The 20,491-nt window shown below is 43.6% G+C and overlaps 1 protein-coding gene across 3 annotated transcripts in view; it reads right to left on the bottom strand.

Moving 5' to 3' along the window:
• Positions 1-20,491, bottom strand: part of LOC122966727 (RNA binding protein fox-1 homolog 3-like) — a 526,578-nt gene that overhangs the window by 69,831 nt on the left and 436,256 nt on the right. Inside the window, exon 1 of one of the 3 annotated variants that reach the window (XM_044331034.1) lies at positions 9,980-10,425. The exons of 1 other annotated variant lie outside the window; for it this stretch is intronic. In XM_044331034.1, coding sequence (XP_044186969.1) covers positions 9,980-10,105 — 126 coding nt within the window. In that variant the 5' untranslated portion in view covers positions 10,106-10,425. Of the gene's footprint in view, positions 1-9,979; positions 10,426-20,491 lie in introns of those variants that run through there. One more of the 3 variants, XM_044331035.1, reaches the window with a different exon arrangement.

Genomic DNA, 20,491 nt, shown 5'->3' with positions numbered 1-20,491 from the left:
TGGAGTGTATCAGAGAGGGCAGTCCGCACATGCTGCCCTGTGAGATTGGATTCTCACCCATGAAATGTAAGCACACAGAAAAACGCTCGGCAGCAACAACCTCCAATTTACACAGCAATTTTCCACTCGCTCGCGACAGAACTAAATCGCATTTGTCTCCCCTGCCGTTGATACCACGCTGCCCTAGAATTTCATTCATATCCAGTTAATTAGCACTTCCTCGCCCGGCAACCAGAAAGAGCAATCATTGGACAAAATGTGCAGAGTAATTTATTAGTTTATTACAGTTCATTGAGGAAGCCAGAATGTGTTGGATATTAGAATGATTACTTGTGTTTGCGCTGATAGCAGTCTGTGTGACGAGAAGAAGAGGGGGTGAGGGGGTGGTGGGGGGGGTGGGAGGGAGGGAAAAAAAAAAAAGTTATTTACCAAAAACAGCTGGACGGATAAATTAGGCCCTTTCTCTACATGACAGTATCTCCCCCGACTGCGCTGTTTCAACATTTCTGGGTTGAAAAGCGACGTCTCTCAAGCTTTACTCCCTCCTTTGAAAACGTTAATTGCTATTCATTACTCGCTATTGCTGAATGATAACAATGTTGGAGTTACAATTCTGAGTCATTAAATTAGAAGGAAGGGGATGAATAGGAGGAGTGGGCAATGGGAAATCCTCATCCCTGTTGAGCCTTGACAGTGTGCTACGATTTAAAGGGTCGCTTCACCACAAATTAGGAGGGGAAAAAAAAAAAAAACAACTCTCACTTACCTCTTGTGGTATTTAACAATAGCTTTGGTTTTGAATTGCTGGGGGAGGTTTTGGTGGGATTTCTGCCTCCACCCTGATACAGTGGAGGTGAGTGGAATTTAATTTGTGGTGCTCAAAGCGAAACAAGATGTATAAAAATTCCAGCAGTAATATCTGTCTTTCTGGAAACAGTGTCCTTAGTGTTACTCTGGATAATTCAAAGACAGCACAGCCAACAGTTTTTAAAGAGGAAACTGTTTACATTGAGGACATTATTCACCTCTCTAGTACTCAGCTGGAGGCAGAAATCTGATACCTGATACTTAAAACCTGCACAAATAAAAGCAATAATAGATTGTGCATCATTAAAAATGTTTCCTCATTGTGTTGTTACATTTTTTTATTATTATTGTGTTTCTTTCAAGACATATTAACTGTTGCAATTTAGTGTGTAAACATTTATTTAAAAAACGTGACATATGTTTTTTTTTTTTTGCATTTAATTTGTGTGAAGTGACCCTTTAAGACTGAATATCATCAACTGGAGAGAAACCTGGAGGGGGGCTGTTGACTGGTGCTGACACTGCCTCCTGGAACCCACCCCTCCTCCTCCTCCTCTTCTTCCTCCCCCCCCCCCCTCCATCATCACTAATGCAGTACTCACCCAGCAGCTGCAGTAGCAGCGGGCATAAACACTTTCATGTAGGGCTGCTTGCACCACCTTTCTCATAACACACACTAAACCGCTCCTTCATCAACTGGCCACACTTACATCTGTCTCTACACAACTCACACACACTCGGAGGCGGACGCAGGAGCCTGCAAAGGCTGTAATCTGTAATTTGTAAGTTCCATTTGTTTTTAACACACACCAAAGCAGTGGTCCTGTGGGACCTAATAAAACCTCATAAGCACACAGAGAGGAAGCCCGAGGCGCTGCTCTTTCCCACAGATCTCACCTTGATAGATGATTTTAGAAAAACACAGAGGCGTGCTCCACTAACAAAGTGCTGCGAGAAAAAAAAAAAAAAAGCAGTGATATTTAGACTCCTCGTCTGAGGAGAGGGAAAGTGAGGAGGAAGAAAATGAGGAGGAGGACTCTGATTTGGGATAAATTACATGAGCTTTCTCTCCTTTCTTACTGATTACCCAAAGAGAAGCAGAGTAATCAGTGGGATACCTGTTTGGTTGCCTGAGAGGAAGAATGAAAAACAAAGTCTGAGCTTTTTTTTTTCTCTCCTGCTGTTCATGCAATGCAGAGAACAAAGGTCCCTGTTTTTTTTTTTTAAATGTGAAGTCCATCCCATAATCATTTGTTTCACAGTGTTAAAGGAAGAAGCCAGTGGAGATCACAGCCATTACTTTATATTACTTTAGGTCTCTAAAAACAAACGTGCCATAACTGGCAATTTCGGACCCCCACCTCTGCAATATGGAAATAATAATAATAATAATAAAAGGGTTCATTTAATTTGGAGAAACAAAAACAATTATGAGTCTGCCCGGGTGGAGGTCATCTCCTCTCTGCAGCACTTCTCCTCTTCGTTTCTTTTCAGAATACCTGTAGACTTTTTTTTTTTTTTCCAAGGAGAACTTGGAATCAATTTCAAGCCCCATTTAATTTTATACACCCGTACATGCTGACCCACAACAGCATAGTTCAAATATTGATCTTCTTCAGCGGGTGACCCAGGGTGCCTCTAAGTAGACAAACGTACTATACAGTTGCATCCTTTAAAAATTAACTAATGAGATCAAGGGGAGAAAAAAAAAGGAAACTTCTGAGGAGTGTTTGATATGAGAAATCATTTCTTCAAAACTCGGTTCCCACGCAACACGCCCGCTGCACCGATGAAGACAGATAATGACCTTTTGAAAAACAAAAAAATTTCCAGTGTTTGCCTGGAGATCTATTTGTCAGCAGCAGCAGCAGCAGCAGCAGCACCGTGTCTTCCGGCGGCGGCGGAGAAAGAAAAAAACAGACTTGTAGGAGCACAAGGAGAAGCAGTAATAATGCTTTGCTGTTCACCACTGCCATTAAGCCGCTGGTGATAAAAAGGTGCAGTGCTTTTAATGGCTTGTGATAGCTTCTTCTTCTTCTTTTTTTTTTTTTTTTTTTCTTTTTGCTTTCACTTGTACGTCCACTCTGTTAACTCAGCACACAGGGTAATATGTCTCATTTGAGAGGATCCTGCCGAGAGGAGAATGCTTGAAGGACAGTATGAGAGTGACACTACATTATAAACATAATAATCACAGCTGGCTAAGATACTGCAGTAAAGAAATAATTGGACTCAAGCTGGTCTGGCTGCTTAAGCATTTTAGCGTGCCACTTGCAGAAATAGAAAACCTCAGGACAGATTATATTCTTATTCTTAGGGGGGTGAAAGAAAAAAAAAAAAGGCTACAGACGGTTTCTACTGCGAGGTTATCCTCCTGTCTTTATCCTCCTGTAACTGTATGCGTGTCTGTGTGTGTGTGTGTGTAAGTGTGTGTGATGTAGTGAGAGAGCTCCCGCAGTGTAAAGACAGGGAGGTGTTGTGTCGTGTGTCTTGTCTTTCTCCCCCCCCCCCCCTCCCCAACCCACCCCCCACCCTCTCCAGCCCCTCAACTCACTCGCTCACGGTCTCCGTTTGGCCTAAAGGAGCACTCAAGCGAACCGAGCAGCAGAGATTTCAGAGAAAAACCAAGCGGACATTCCTGAGCTGTATTAAACCAAACGGCCTGGGTGGGAAATAAGGCCACTGCAATGCAGAGCTCACAAGACTTGAGTGTCAACCATCGGTCCTTATCTGAACCTTTGCATCTCTGTGATGTAATCCATCATATCACAGATTAAAAGGGATATCAAAGCTTAATACTTTTTTTTTTTTTTTTAAAAAGTACTAACCAGAAAATATGTCCACAGCACTGCGTATAATAAATAAACAGTCAAGTACAGAAACCTGACATCAAATATCTGGTCAGATTTGTAATCTTGTTTACTTGTACGTGATTTAAATCAAAATTGAACATACTTTTACTTTGGTAAAGTTCTCGTACAGCTGCCTGAGTTTAGACTTGACAACTTTGGGTTCTGTAGTTTAATGGAAAAAAAAAAAAAAAGAGAGAGAGTTTACTAGAAAAAGGTGATGATTACTGCAAAAATGTCACGATTAGCAGCGCTACAGATTAGCAAGTAAGAAAATATCTCCTGTGGGTTTCATATTTTCTCACTCGCTGTGTGATGAGCACCAGTAAATGTTTAGCACGGATGTTAATTAAAAGCTTCATTAGAAATTTGCCATCATCTTTTAAAAAAAAAAAAAAAAAAACACAGGTTGGTAATTATTGTGGGGTGAGGACATGTGCAACTGCAGCTTTGTTTTCCAGAAGTGGAGTATATTAGCATCAGCAGCAACTGTGAATGCTAATTCACTGACACTATAGGTCCAGAATATAGACAGGAGCACTCCAGGCTAACGCTCAACATTAATGACTGGAGGATATTTAGCATTATTGGCAAAATGTAAATACACATTTATTGATGCACACCGCACAGCAACGTGCATGCAAAAAACCCCTGCAAGCATCCACCTACAGATGACAAGAATTCCTCACAGGGAAGACAAATAAATATACATATGTAAGCTCAAATATGTACGATCGCATTAAAAATACAGCCAGAGCCCCGGTGGAAAACCTTTGTTGCTGAGTAAATCTATTGCACTGTTTGTGCCATTCTTCTATACAGGGAACAAATTTAATTTTGTTCCATTTACAAAGGTCTAGTGGAGTAAGACGGTGGGTAGCCTTAAGAAAAAAAAAAAAAAAAAACACACTAGTCAGCCTCACTGTGAAGTCTCTGTGAAGAACAAGGCAGCACTCGCTCACACACCAAATGAAATTTCAAAATAAACGACTGAGCTGTGATTTACAATTCTCCTCCGGGGCAGAGAAAAGTGAGAAAACATTTCAATCAGTCCCTCCCGCCTTTTGTTATGCTGCTATGAATCAGATGTTTAAGGGACAAAACAGCTGAACGGCGGCGAGAGAGAGAAAGACTCTGAATGATTTCACACCAAAACATAAGACCATATTGAGAGGTGTATTCCAGAGCCCATGAAATTGGGTTTTAAGTTTTTTTTTTTTTTTTTTTTTTTGATTTGTGCCTGATTGAATCTGAGTGAATTGTGCTGGGGCTAAACTGACTTGGAAAAACAACAACAACAACGAGGCCGGCGTTGCATTGTGATATAATGGAAATATTTCAGATACGGTGTTTATCTATAACAACACGACGGAGAAAAGTCAGATGAAAACGGATGTAACAAACGCTTAACTTTTCTATATTATTACTATACTGTTAACAATTCTCCAAAAAGACCAAAACCAGTGTAAGTCCATCACTCAATACAGACATCCTTCATGCATTTGTTGGGGGGACTACTTTCAGCTGCGGATTAATACACATTTGTTGCTCTAGTGAGTATTTACAGCAGCAGGACAGTGTGTGTGTGTTCATGGTAATGAAGCAACATGACAACCAGTAGTGCAACGGTGTGTCTCATTAACATGTTTTAAGAGAATAAGATTAGGATGCACTTTTCATGGGATTTGTTGGAACAGGAAGACAGCATCAACTATCATGTGTTCACCCTTTTTTTCCCGAGAGGTCAGCAGAGAGATGGTGTCGTAAGGGGTGGTGGGTCTCTCTTAGTCCCATTTCAAGCCCAGTGAGGCCACGGCTCATTTCTCAAACTCATCTCCGATGCACCCACACGGGGCCTAACGAGAGCCCATGTAGGGACAAAAACCTATTAGGTCTCCCCAGTTACAGACAGCATCTCCATTTACAGCTGTCAATAGTACAGCTTGGCCTACAATAATTATCCCCCAGGAAGGAGCCGTCTCTGCGCGGTTAGCATTAGTCCGTCCCCGGGAGACCGCCAACCTGAATCCTTCGATATCTAAAGTCCCCGTGAATAGCTGCGCTTTGGGAGGCAGGATCAAGGCCTGAACCGAGGAGGTGGGGAGGCGAGGGGGGGGGGGGGAGTGTGTCACAAAGTATTCCCAGTCCTCTCCTTCTCTGCATCCCCTCGCCTTTAACCAGATGTATCAGCGAGTGTGCGCGAGGGAGGGAGGGAGGGAGGGAGTCGGTTCCAGTACAGTCGTAGAAAAGAGATCAGCATGAATAGGAAGAGGAGGAGGAGGAGGAGGAGGAGGAGGAGGAGGACGTTGAAACCAGAGAGCTTGGGCAATTCCTCTCAGGATCTACCGACATAAAAAGGATCGCCTCTTCTAGGTGACCTAACCATTTAGAATGATATCGAAGCCGTGTACAGTTAAGGAGGGAGGAGGAGGGGGGGTGTGTGTGTGTGGGGGGCGGGGGGGGGGGGGAATTCAAAACAGGCCGACCAAAGAAGCCACAAAAAAGAAATCAATAGATGCAACAATAACAATAGACATCAGTGCAGCGGAATGCCATGATAGAAAATCCAATTACAAATCAAAGGAAGGCAATTTTAGAAAAACGGGAGATCTGGAGATAAGTCCGAGGCAAAGACACACAGAGAGAGAGAGAGAGATGTGACACCAAGACAATAACAACCGCTGCTTTTTTTTTTTTTTTCCTCCTCTTTAAGACACAAGTAACACCCCGCTTCCCACCCCAACAGCATCGTCTTAGATAATAGAGTTACATTTACGAGCGTTGCCATATGCCCACCCAGCGCCTGGTAAATAGAAAATCCATGAGATGCCATGTTTTTATGGCTCTGAAGACAGCTACTAACTACCACGAGCGAACCTGAGCTAGCCCGTCAGCTTGGGCTCGTACCGTAAATATATTTATACTTTAATACGGGCCTACAGCGGTGAGCGTTGCATCCCGTAAAAAAAAAAAAAAAAAAAAAAAGCCTCACCACACTGTAATTCATAACTCCCTCAATATCCAGCGCCATAACTCATGAAATGAGCCACTACAATACAAATTGACGGTGGAAGAAAAAGTGACATCATCCTGCGGAAGGATGAAGCCGGCACCCCATGTGGTACAGAAAACTCTCCCCCCTTGTCTCGAGGAGAGGAGCGGCCCTTCAGCGGTGTGGTGTGTGATACCGCCACTTTTTTTTTTTTTTTTTTTTTTTTTTTTTTTTTAATCAGAAGCCCACAGTTCTCCCACCACACCACAGGGAGTCTCTCCTTGTGTTAATGAAAACAAACATTTAGCCGGGATTTTATACGCGCCGCAGCCGACTACAAAGAGCATCAAAGCAAACTGCCTGGGAACACACACCCAAACACTGCTGCACACAAATAAAGGCAAGGTATGCTTCGCTAATCTTTTATGTAATAAACTCCTGTCTTCCTGTGATATCATGCGGCACCATGTTCACACATAATAAGCAAAGCTGTTCGGAGCCCAACTTAATACAGTGTCTTATTTGAAATGCAAACAAACTGTGAGGCAGAGGCTATCACCTCAATCTATTCCCCTTCTGTTCTCTGGCTGTCATCTTACATGAGCCGACGCTGCAGCCCTGCACTGTGACGAGGGGAGGAAGCAGGAGAGTGGTGGTGGTGGTGGTGGTGGTGGTGGTGTGGGAGAAAGAGGGGGAGGAGAGGGAGGAGAGGGAGGAGAGGAGAGAGGGGGGGAGGCTGAGAACACGGACAGCATCCGACGAAGGATGCGTGATGTGGGAGGAAAAAGGGATGGATGGATGGAGGAGGGAGGAGGGGAGGGGGGGAGGGGGGGGGAGAGACGCTGGCCACAGTGTGATTCAGAGGGTTGTTTCCCCCCTCACAGCGCTGCAGGGAGAGGATTTACCGCAAAGAGAAAAAAAAAAAAAAGAACAAAAGCTGCTGATACATTAAAGGGGTTTAAAAGAAAAAAGGGGGTGTTTCGTGGTGAAAATAGCAGCACACAGGAAGTTTCAAATTCAGCTGTTTCTTTCTGACTTTAAAAAAAAAAAAAATCTACTGTGGACGTAAACACACACACACGTGGCCAGGTACACACACACACACACACACACACACACACACACACACACACACAGGAGGCTTACCGGCCATCCTGAGGATTTGGATGTAACAGGGATGTAGTGGAAGGTAAACCCATGTAAACTCACTTTACTCACATTTTTTTTTTTTTTTTACTTGTGGAAAAGCAGCTGAGACATGAACATCCTGATACAACTAAGGAGTCATGAAAATATGATATAATATATATAATCTTCATCTCATCTATTTTCTGCCTTTTTGTCTACATAAACAAACCGAAACATGAACTTTAAATTCATCTTTTAGCGTTATTAAGTATGACATTAAGAGTTTTTGGCGAGGTAGGCCTTGGCTCAGTGTGTGTTGGTGGCACCTGGTTGTCCACATGCCTCCCCCCCCCTACTCTCCCCCCTCCCCCCTCTCTCTCCCCCTCCCCTTGTCCCCGGACGGCCCGGCGGGGTGTGCCCGCTCTGGACAGATGGGTGGGAGGGGGTGAGGGCCATTACCATGATGGTGGGGAAGAAGAAGAGGAGGGAGGGAGGGAGGGGAGGCAGGATTCAAAATGAGCAAGCAGGAGGACAACCTCACCGTTATTTCCTCTCAATCACTGCAGTAACACACACTGTTTACTGCAACACATGCTGCTGGTAGTAAAAACAGAATTGGACGCTCGACCCCTCCCTCACCCCCCTCTCACCCCTCTCACCCCCCCTCCCCCTCCACCCAGCACTAACAGCACTGCCGTCCCCCCAACTAGCTGAATTAAAACGTGAATAATTCAGCAGATAGACAGGCACACGGGCTCTTAAGAGTCACCTTGTTGTTGATTTTTTCACCTCCCTTCAGAAAATTGCTGTCTTCAGGTTTCACAAAACAAGAGGATCAGTTACAAAAATCAATTTCCAAAGGAGGAGGACACAAAAAAAAGAAGAAAAAAACTCCCCCAAAAAGCAAAAAAAAAAAAAAAAGGGGGAAAATCAATGTTCATTTGCAGAGAAATATATATATATATATATAATTATTCAAAGTGTTGTTACTCTGTGCTGCAGGAGAGAGAGAGAGAGAGAGAGCTCACTGTGGGGCCTTTACGTTTAACTGAGACAATTTTTTGCAATAAATGAAGAAATTTTCAGTGCGATTTCCAAAGTCTGAATGTAGCCTGCTGGGAATTTTTTATGTAATAGACTCCAATTCTGACCTTTTTCTCTTCTTTTTTTTTTTTACCGTGTGAAGAATTCTTTCTAATCAATGAGATATTACGGCAATAAAAAGTTTACGATAAATCACAAATTCCTCGCTTAATATTTCACAGATGCTTTCATATTTGTTTTCACATTATAAAACTAAACTGGAAGATGATTACGGAGACGTTGCAGCGATGGCCTCCGAGCTCTAACTTCCACAATATACTGGTGTCTTTTATAAATTCTGTCTGGTTTGTACTGTAAGTCCAGGATGAGGAGGGGGGAGAGGGGGGGGAGGGGGTCAGATTAGGTAACACAGTCAGAAGAGTAGAAAATGTAGATAAAGTAGGCGTCGTTTTTTTGGGGGGATAATTCTTTACAAGCACAACCGTAGAAAAAGTTGACATCCTCCTGCATCACAAAAACTCTCAAACCCTCATTTTTTTTACCTAACTGTAAGAAAAAAAATTCATCTTTACAGCAGAGAAGTGAAGAGAACGCAGGACAAACTGACCGAGAACACATTTCCAAGCACAATGAGTCATGAAGCAACTGATGTACACAAACACTGCGTGGTCCCACGTCACACAGTTATATCGCAAATTCACTGCTTTAATTTCACTCAACAAAAAAAAAACAAAAAAATGAGGGGGGGAGGGAGGAAGAGAGGAAGACAAGAGGAAATGAAGAACAGGATGGTTGAAAGGATAAAATTAAAGAGGTGACCCCCCTCCCTCCCTCCCTCCTCCCTCCTCCTCCTCCTCCTCTTCTTCTCCATCCACCTCCTGTCCCCATTTTCCCACAAAGGCAGGGTGAGGGTCAAGGGTTAGGGAAGGAAGGAGGGATGAGGGAAGAGGAGGAGGGGGGGGGTGAAAGTACTCGGGGTAACAACACAAAGCGAGATGCTATCACGTGCCGCCGAGGAGCGCACGGAGGAATGAAAGGCACGGATGGAGAACGAGTGAGGAGGGAGAGAGTGAGTGTGTTAGAGAGAAAGAGAGAGAGAGGAGAGGAGAGGAGAGAGAGAGAGAGCGGGGGCGACAAAGCCAGCTTCTTTCAGTCTTACCTCGGGCAGGTAGAGGAAGGCAGGGGGACACTGGAGCGAGTGAGGTAGCATCCCGGAGCCGGAGAGCAGCAGGCAGCCGGAGTTGGCCATGGAGCTCAGCATGGGGTGACGGGACGCTTTGCGCATTTAGCAGGGAGATCCTTTCGCTCTACTCTCTTTCTTCCTCTCTCTCTCTCTCTCTCTCTCTCTCTCTCTCTCTTCCTCGCTCTGGCTCGCTCGCTCCCACTCACTCACACGCTCCCTCTCTCTCTCTTCGGATCACTTCCTTTCTTCTGCCTCCTCTTGCCTTTTTAAATTTCCCTTTTGCTTTGGCTTTTGTGTCTCTATTGAAGATGTAGCGGGGAGGCGAGCAGCGCACAGACAATGTGCATGTTCCACCTTTATCACTATTGCTCTCTCTCTCTCTCTCTGCCTCTCTCTCTCTCTCTGTAGGTCTCTCCTCTCTCTCTCTCTCTCTCCTCTCTCTCTCTCCCTCCCTCTCTCTCTCTCTCTCTCTCTCTCTCTCTCTCTCTCTCTCTCACTATCCCTGGCGCGACTCTGTTTACTTTGAGCGTGATAAAAGCCAACATAAGCATTCAGACACAGAAGGGGAGGTTCTGTGCAAGCCGAGGAGGAGGAGGAGGAGGAGGGGTTGTAGAGCTGACAGGGGGTTGGGTAGGTTAGGGTGGGGGTATAAAAGAGGTGGTGGTGGTGGTAGCATTGAGGGAGGGAGGGGGGGGTTACTGATGAAGTCCCCGGTGGATTCATACATCAAACGGGGCCGGCTGAATAACAGAGGGGATGTGAATGACATTAGAACAGCTGATCCTGGGCATTAGCACCTCGTGGGACACTGCATGCTGCCTTTTAATTGCAGCCCCCCCCACCCCGCAAACACACACATAAACACACACACACACACACCCCCTCAGTGGCCAGCACCACCTCCCTCCCTCCTCTCCATCCCTGTGTGTGTGTATATATATGTGTGTGTGCTCAAGGACACACACTGTACAGCATGTATAGCAAATACATCTCTGAAGCCAAGGGGAAAAAAAAAAAAAAATGCATTGAAAACAAAAAACAGGCTGTTATTAAGCCCCGGTCGTGACATCCTTCTTCATCTGCTCTTGCATCTACTGAGCTGTAAATATGCATCCAGCCAAGCATGTACCATAGAGCATGCTAAACTGTACAAGCAAAACATCTCCATGCTTCCTTTTAATGTGTCTTTTTTGATTCATTCTGTTTGATATCGCTTTAAAAGAAGCAGACACAGAGAATGCACAAGATGTATTTGTTACATCATGGGCATCAGTTGGGGTATGGAGACTATATTTCTTTAAAGTCTGGGGAAAAAAAAAAAAAAAAATCTATTTTGGGTCTTATCCAAAAAACAAGCCTAGCTTCATTACTTAAATATCTCAACAGGGATTGGTGGAATATGATATGACAAGGTGTGGTTTGTCTTGTGCTCTTGATCCTTTTGGTTCTTGTTAATGCACTTGAGTCAATTTTTATTTATAAAGCCCCAGATCTCTTTACAATCTGTACGATATACGCGCTATATATCCTCAGATCCTTTAGCATGATACTATCACATGCTTCCGAGGAGCGAACGGAGGAGTGAAAGGGTCGGAGAGAGCCATCAAGAATAGATCAAACTTACAAGATGATCTTTTGCTGCCTCCTGGTTCCACATCTCAGATACTTTATCCAACGATTCAAAATAGGTTTTATATTATGCTCATCAATGCACGTTTCCTTGACAATGACAAAAAAAAAAAAAATAGCACTAGAGTGGATGAGATCAATGCAGCTATAAAGATTTTTTTTGCAAGTCAAAGGCTACGGCAAGATATTCTTTTTATGCCTGTATGAATTTTGAGTATAAAGATTTTCTTTTTCTTCTTTTTTTTTCCATTTCGAAACTTGCCTCTCAAAAAGGAGTCGGAACGACTTATCAGCTCGCTTGATGCTTGAATTTGGGAGTTGAGAGTCCTGCAAACACCCAACAGATACATGTATGTCTATCTTCAGGGAACCATAACAACCATCATTTAAGAAATAACAACAATAAAATCAGCTTTAACCGCAACTCTTGGAAGTGCTCCTGCAGCTCCTGCGTCCACTGACATTGCTGGGATAGATACGTCAGGTGCTACTGACTGGTTCCCAACTAGAAAACAGCTGTAACATGAACACAGTCAGACTGAACAATGAAGAAAAAGGGCTAAATGCCAATTTAGTCTGACTTTCAGACTAACTAAAAGCTTTTTTCCTTTTCTTTCTAAAAGTGCATTACCCAAAAAAAAGTCTCACTATTGTAACTTAGGTGTTTTAGGCCACACTGGCAGTAATAACGAGGTCCCGCTGTGGGAGACACGACCCAGCGAGAAGGGAATTAACTCACTCTGGGACACTCCCTCTTGCAGCTTAAATAATTCCAAGCTGGCAGCAGGAAGTAGGGGGGGGGGTGGCTGACCTGTAATTGCACATTCATACCTATATTTCACCAACTCAACAGAAAGAGACTAATAAACAATCAGTCATTCAAATAAATGCCTCACCTCTAGCGGCAGCCAACTTTATAGCCGGTATATAGTCTCATTCCTGGATAACTGGCGGGACTGCTTGATGCACAGATCAGTCATCACAGATATCTGACGTGGTTTGGTATCTGCTAAAGATTGGAATCCATCTCTCCCTGCCTCTCTCCTCCTCTATGTGTTTTTCTGTCTCTCGCTCTTTTGCTCTCTTTTTTTTTTTTTTCTCCTCCTCGCTCTGTCTGTCTGTCTCACCCAGTTAATAATTCAAATGAGCACTGCCAGATCACTCCCTTCAAAGGGAGTTGCTGGAATGTTCTCAACGGTGCCTTTTTCTTTTTGTCATGTGAAATCAAAGCCCTCAAACGTGGTAGAGAGATATATATCCTCAGTTAACTCCCCTTCACTGCTGTTCTGCCAATTAAAGAAAGATCAACAACCGCTGCAAAAATGGCTCGTTGATCACCAACAAAAAAAGAAAGAAAGTGATCTTAATCATCATCATCATCCTCATTTTTTTTTTTTTTTTTTTGTCACTGTCGCCCCTTTTGTCTTCCTCTATTTCTTCCTTGCGGCGCAATCACCACATCGCTGTGGCAGACCCGTAATAATCAGCATAATCATTATTACCACAATCACCATCATCATCACTGTCACTGTCGACTCTGTCACGTCTGTCTTCTGAGCCCAGCGTAGCCGGCTGGCCGGCCCGCTCTGGAACAGGATTCACCCTCCTCCGAGGCTTCAACGCGTGTTGATTGTCCTGAGCGTCATGCATGTGTGTGTGTGTGTGTGTGGGTTCGTGCAAGGAAGGTGTGTGTGTGTGTGTACATGTTTGTGATCATTCAGCTGATTTGAGGCATTTAAATCCAGTTTTTTTTAATCTCCCGCGCGAGAACATCCACTAATACATCTTAACACATCTTCGTCTTTGTGTGTATGAGACAAGAGCTTCAGTGTGACAGAAGATATGGAGTGGGTTTTGTCTCGTGAGCCGGTGTTATTTTAATGAAAAAAAAAAAAAAGGTTGAAAGCAGCAGTTTCTAGCAGTAAAAAGCCATCACATGCACTGGGAGCTCAGTCAGCGATAATCAAAGGCAATACAAGCGGCGACTAATGGGGCCTAAACGATTGGCGGCGCATTCCTGTTCTCCGCTGTTTGTTGTATGACCACTGATCAATACGGCGCACTCGCACTAATCATCATAAGAGATGACTGTTTATTTCCCTTAACTCCCATCACTCTGACAGCAGAGGAAGAAGTATTCAGATCCTTTACTTAAGTAAAAGTAGGAATGACACGCTGTAAAATAATCGATTACAAGCGGATATCCGGGCATCCTACACATACATATGTATGTATAAAATGTATTTAAAGGCACCAAATATGCAGAAGAAAGTGTTACATGACTACTTTATATGCTGTTGGGTGTTTAATCTACAAATATGCATCACATCTTATTATTTAGTGTGTAAAATCACACTCTCAGACTGTATGTATCGTTTACTTGTCTTGTTTTTAGTGTCTTTTTAAGCTACAATGTTAAGTTTCATCATTATGTTACACTTGTTATTATTATTATTATGCCCCCTATATATACAGGGAACTCCTGCTTAAGACAGCTTGAGTTTCAGCTGCTGAGATCGTGAGTCAGCCAGCAATCCCTCAACCGAAATTTTCACCAGACACCAAAATAAAGTCTCTCAAATTATTTATATTTATATCTTTAAATATATTTTATTCAGAAGCTTCTCCACACTGCCAAGGAATACAGTTTTTGAGAGGGGGGGGAAAAAACACTGAAACCTTTATTTTCTTTCATTCATTCCCCTAAAAATAGTGTCATTTAAATATATTGAGTAGAAATACAGAAACAGGATGGTAAGGAAGCAGCAGGGATTTGGAAATACTTAAGAGAAGACAAGTATCTCGAGATGGTACAGTAGCTGATTAAATGTACTTTGTAGGTTTTTTTTCCACCACTGCACTCTGCTCTTCACTATGGACACAGCTCCCCCATCAGGAGGATGAGCTCGCACAACACAAAACATGTAAGAAAAGAAAAAAGGGGGGGGATAATGCAATGTTGTGCACGGACCCAAACTTTGTAAATATGTATGAAAGTAAATCTGGAACTTGCTCTCTGTCACATTCTCCATTAGTCACAGTGTGGAGTATAATTAGCCCCATCTGATCCACTGATGTGATCAGTCCAGTTGTAAAAAAAAAAGAGATTGTAAAGTCCGTTTGGGAGAGCAGGGGATGGGGGAGTATCTCGATTCCCCTATTTCCCCCCCTCCACACCCCACACCCCACACCCACCGGACACACAGCCAAGACCTCTGGAGACGTACACTCAAGAAAACAAAGCAGCAGTGTTTGGTGCTGGTGGATTTTTGTTAAGAAGCAGTGAGGCCATCGGAGGGGCACCCTTGAAGTGCCCCTCTGACAGGCTTTCTCATTATCTGGCATCTCCAGAGTGCCAGCCAAACCCCGCCGTAGAAGAGGGGGCACGAGGACGCCTCAATCAGCCGGCCCCCGGGTGTACCCGGAGAGGGGAGGGTTGTGCTCTCGCTAAAGGTCCACTGATTATATCTCAGGCTCAGAGCTTCAGGGATCCCTGCTAATTAAAGGTTGTGTCATATCTGTTAGAGATAACAAACCTATGTAGCTCATCTTTGTGAGGTTTTTTTTTTTTTTTTTTTCCAAATCAGGGAGTGCATTTTACAGACTCCCCCCCCGTCTGATATCCGTACTTCTTCGGCATCATGTCAGGTAGCGGTCTGTATTAAAGCCTGACCAGCTTTCTGCACCCCTAAGGAAAGGGTTCCTGTTTAACCTGCCCTCACCCATCTCAGCGTGCCAGCGGTGTTGCGGAGGCATCAGGGATCCTTTGTCTGGAGGCATAATTAAAGCTCTCGTTCATTATTTCTTCACTTTGAGCGCAGATCTGAGTAATTAGGAGGCAGTGCCACGGGGAGGGTGGGTGGATGGGGGGGGGGGGGGGGGTGGGGGGGGGGGTGGCTGGGGCTTTCATGGAAGTGTGCACACACACACATACATCTGCAGTCATAAAATCCAGAAGAAAGTACGCCTGTACACACTCACAGGCAAAAAAAAAAAAGGCACACACACCAAATGAGCCGCATTCATCTCCCACCTATCTTTGGATGCCAATATCTGGCACCGAGTGAAGTATGCTTTTTCTCCCCTCAAAGCTGTCATGTACTAATGCATTGATTAAAAATTTTGATTAAATGGACAGTTAAGGGAGGAACTGCAAGAGTGATCTGCGATCCATTCCTCAATTGGACGCCGGGATGGTATGTGGGGCCCGGGTTTTTTGCCGCATTCAGAGCTGGGGCGCTTGCTTCTCTAATGGATTTTGAAAAAGAGCTTTGGCGTTTATATGGTGTCATTCATCCTCATATGTTTTCGCCTGCCGCGTCTCACAATCACTGCTTCTTTATGGCAAACTAATGCACCCGGTGCTAAGATCAGCAGGTTGGCCGCGGCCATCGCTCACCGAGCTCCGGCCAGATATTAGGACGTTTCGAAAAAGCTTCCATCGGAGGAGGCAGAGTTAGAAGCCGAGGAGTACTGACTCTGCCTCCCACACCGTCATATATCAACCCTCCCCGCCCCAAAAACACACATACAGTACACACACTAAGCCACCGCTCCTCCTGCTGCTTTGACAAGGAAGGGGAAGGAGGAGGGGAGGGAGGGAGGGGGGGGGGTTGATGGAGCTTTATGGCTGTGGACAGTTAATGTCAATACATCGAGCGTTTTACCAGCCTCTTATCCAAAGGTCTAGTTTGCGCTTGCAGCTACGAAAAAAGCTGAGGCCAGGCGGCGGTGTGTGTGATAGTCCTCCTCGGTGGTGGTGGTGGTGGTGGTGGTGGTGGTGGTGGGTGGAAGACAGGGAACGGTTTTGTCAAGCCGCGGCGGGAGACAACAAACGGGGGCGATGGTTCACGCCCCGTTAGCCCTCTAGGCCGAGAGCGGCTATGATAGAGAGAGAGCTGACAAGGCAGAGGGAACGGCCAAGCATGGAAATCACATCAGATCAATGATGAAAAATTCAGTGGCGGCAAGAGTCGCTCTTGGGGACGATGTCATATGGGGCATGTAAGCGTGTGGCTACTGGATGTACACGGAGAGGCGTATATGTCAGGCAGAAAGTATGCATTGGCCCATTTTTGTCCGGATTGGTTCGTTAGAAATGAGCTTAATAGCAGGTAATGATTGATTACAAGAGAGATAAAAATGTGTTTGTAGAGATTGTAGAGTTATACTTGTATTATTCTGTAGGTCGAGTCAAGCCAGTGTTATTTATAAAGCTCAAAATCACAAGTTTTCTGCCTGCTTGAGGAGAGGAAAAGAAGAGACGTAACTAAGAGATAAGAACATATCAGAACTACTACTAACAGTATTCTACTAATATGACACAAAATATAATATAATTAGGAGTAGATGATTACTCACAAAATACATAACTGAAGATTTTAAAGGGCTGGAAGCTCCAAATTTCCAGGTATTTTTCTCACCAGATTGGCAAGAAACACTAACCCTAACCCTAACCCTACCATAACCCTAACACTACCATAACCCTAACCATAACCCTAACCCTAACCCTACCATAACCCTAACCATAACCCTAACCCTACCATAACCCTAACACTACCATAACCCTAACTGCCTAACCCTAACCCTACCATAACCCTAACCATAACCCTAACCCTACCATAACCCTAACACTACCATAACCCTACCATAACCCTAACCCTACCATAACCCTAACCCTACCATAACCCTAACCATAACCCTACCATAACCCTAACCCTACCATAACCCTAACCATAACCCTACCATAACCCTAACCCTACCATAACCCTAACCATAACCCTAACCCTACCATAACCCTAACCCTACCATAACCTAACCATAACCCTACCATAACCCTAACCCTACCATAACCCTAACCCTACCATAACCCTACCATAACCCTAACCATAACCCTAACCCTACCATAACCCTAACCCTAACCCTAACTCTAACCTCTCCATCTAGTTATTTTATGCACAAACTAATTCTCAATTGAACTTTCATTATAATTACGTTTTAATTGTTTTCATCCCTTTTTTTGCTGCTGATATTCTAACATTCTTTGTACGACTGGATTTTCTGTGATCTACAATATTACAGTGTCATGGCGTGTGTGTGTATATGCGGGGTGCGATATGAATGAAAACATCAGAGGGGGTGTTTCTGCAATGTTTTTATTCATGAAAATAAATCAGAACCACAGCGGGTTTATATAGACTATAAAGCTTGTTAGGCTGTTTTTTTTTGCAGCTGATACAAAAACATTTATAAAATAATTATGGACTGAAATAAAACAATTACGAAACGTGAACTTTTCACCCTCAGGAATGTGATGTCAACTTCTCCTCCTTGTCCTTTTTTTCATCCAGACACATAGCTGGATGTGATCATATACAACAAAACTTTAGATTAAATGCTAATTTATCATGCCAGAATTAAATCCCCCAACGCTACTTCCTGTGCTGTGAATAGCACTGCTCAGCCAGATGTGCCAATACACTAAATGTTATTCTTGCAAGTCACTGTTTCATTCAGCTCTACGTGCAGCAAACTTCAATTTTGAATAGAAAATAATCACAACATGCAACAACACAACGTGCTGTCATCATAAAAATAAATAGGCTACACTTGTCAGACTAAGAAAACAAATCTGCTTTGATGACAGACTTCTGTCTTCCGTTCATGCTTTCCTGAGGAGGGGTCATCCGCAGTGCGTCGCCCCACTTTTACCAACATCTCTGCAAACTATCTGTTTGTGGGGATGGATCCCAGCCATATCACTTCCCTTTGGGGTATTTTGTTCATGTTTATAACCCAGAAGTACACACACAACCAAACAGCACTGTAATCATGCTATTGCTAAGTTTAGTACCAATCAGTATGTCAGGCCAATGTTCTCAAATCCAGTCATCAGGGTCCAAAGTACTGCTGCTTTTCTCTTCTTCCACCTGGTTAATTGCATTCACCTGTTGTTGTCCCAGGCCTAAATCAGCGGCCCGACTCAAACGGCTACAGCGGATGCTACTTGGCAGAGGTGAAAAGCAGCATTGCTCTGGACTCCTGAGGACCGAATGTGACAGGACGCGCCGCTCGACAAGCACGTTACACATATCGGTTCTTCTTTATAGCCGAAAATGTCCCACAGTTCAAATCTATCCAAAGCAATCATTCTCAAAATCTATCATCCTTGTGCATTTTACATTTCATTGACATTCTGTTAAAAAAAAAAAAAAAAAAAAAAAAGAAGCAACCTTAACCATAATGGCTGCAGCCCCAAAGCGAAGTCAATTACATAGATTGGTGCGGTGACATAAAGTGTATTCCATTTGGGAGCAGATTGGTCATGCCCAGTAATGTTCCCTTCCAACAGGCATACCTTTGACCATTACTCTAAACAGGCAGTTGGGGAACCAGAGACCTATTTCCCCACAACTGTGAATGCTGGTGTGTCTCCCAGAGGGGTCAGGGGTTCACACTGCAGCCTCCATGCTCTCATATTTAGCAGCGGCGGGTGAGAAATGGTACATCGATACTGCCAGAAGCGACACACACACACACACACACACACACACACACACACACACACACACACCTATCATATCTGAACGGAGCGTAAGAAACCACAGCCAGGCCTGGAAGTGTCAGGAAAGGTGTAAAAAATACGAGGGTATGCAGCTGTAATGACTATAGGCATCTGTAACACCTCGACTACTTATGGTGAATGTGTATTTGTTCGATTTTAAAACATTATTTTAACGGTGATACATTGATGTGTGCAAAAAAAAAAATGTGATCACTGCAGAGATGAGTGGTACTGTTACTGTTTGTTTCTCCAACTTAAGACCACCGTCTCCTACTTGCTGCTCCAGACGATACATTTCTTCAAATTTTCCGACTTCACTCAGGAGGATAAACTTGTCGGAAATGACTTTAATATTCACCTTTGATCAGCAGAAAACTAATCTACATAACTGATTTATCGTTTGGCAAGTAGCTTGCCAAGAAAGAAAAAAAAAGCCAAATCACGATATCATTGCAAAAAGTAAATATTTGAAGGTTTTGGACTGTTGGTCAGACAAATAAAGCAAATTGAAGATGTCTCCTTGGCTTCTGGAAACCTGCAATGGTGCAGTTTTACAGTACAGTAGTAGCCTTTTATACTGGTATAAAAGAACCAGACAGATGTCTCACCAAAACTGAACCGCCAATCAAATCATGGATGGACAGACAGACAGACAGACAGATAGACAGACACTTCATTAATCCCAAAGGCAAATTAAAACCATCTTAACGATCAAATACGAAAACACAATTTTTGGATTTTTGAATTTTTGATCAGGATTAAAACAAGGAAGCAGATTCCAATAATCCCGGCAGCCATACGTTGGCTGAATGTTTGTTTTCAGATTCTGATTTCAATATTTTATGGATGTTTTTTTTTTTTTTAAGGGCTCATTAAGGTCTGGCCCCCAGCTTGTTCTCCAACCTTTTAACACCTCGTGAGTTTACAGATTTTTTTAATGTTTTTGAGCATCAAAGTCCAGGCTAAAGACTATAAAAGTGACCTGTCGGTGGCTGAAGGCTGTGAAGGCTAAATCAATGCCTTCCTTTGAATCCTTTCTCAAATACTATTTGTTCCAAAAAGCCTTTTTCATAAATCTGACTGTTGAATGTGTTGGTTTTTTTGTTTTTTTTGGTGACAAGCGCCTGTGTTTTTTAGAAGTGCTTCTTAAATAGCTGCTCTAAATATAAAGTTTGTGTGGGTGTATGCCTCTGTCCCGTTCCCGATGTGTCTCCCTCAGTGTGTCTTCTTATCTCACTCGGTGGTGTCGTCTCCGGCTGTAAATGTGTTTTTTGTGTGTGTGTGTGTGTGTGTAG

Source organism: Thunnus albacares, chromosome 17, assembly GCF_914725855.1.
Source record: "Thunnus albacares chromosome 17, fThuAlb1.1, whole genome shotgun sequence".
Lineage (NCBI taxonomy): Eukaryota > Metazoa > Chordata > Actinopteri > Scombriformes > Scombridae > Thunnus > Thunnus albacares.
The sequence above is the reverse complement of the archived record's forward strand: the minus strand, read 5'-3'. Positions and strand labels throughout refer to the sequence as shown.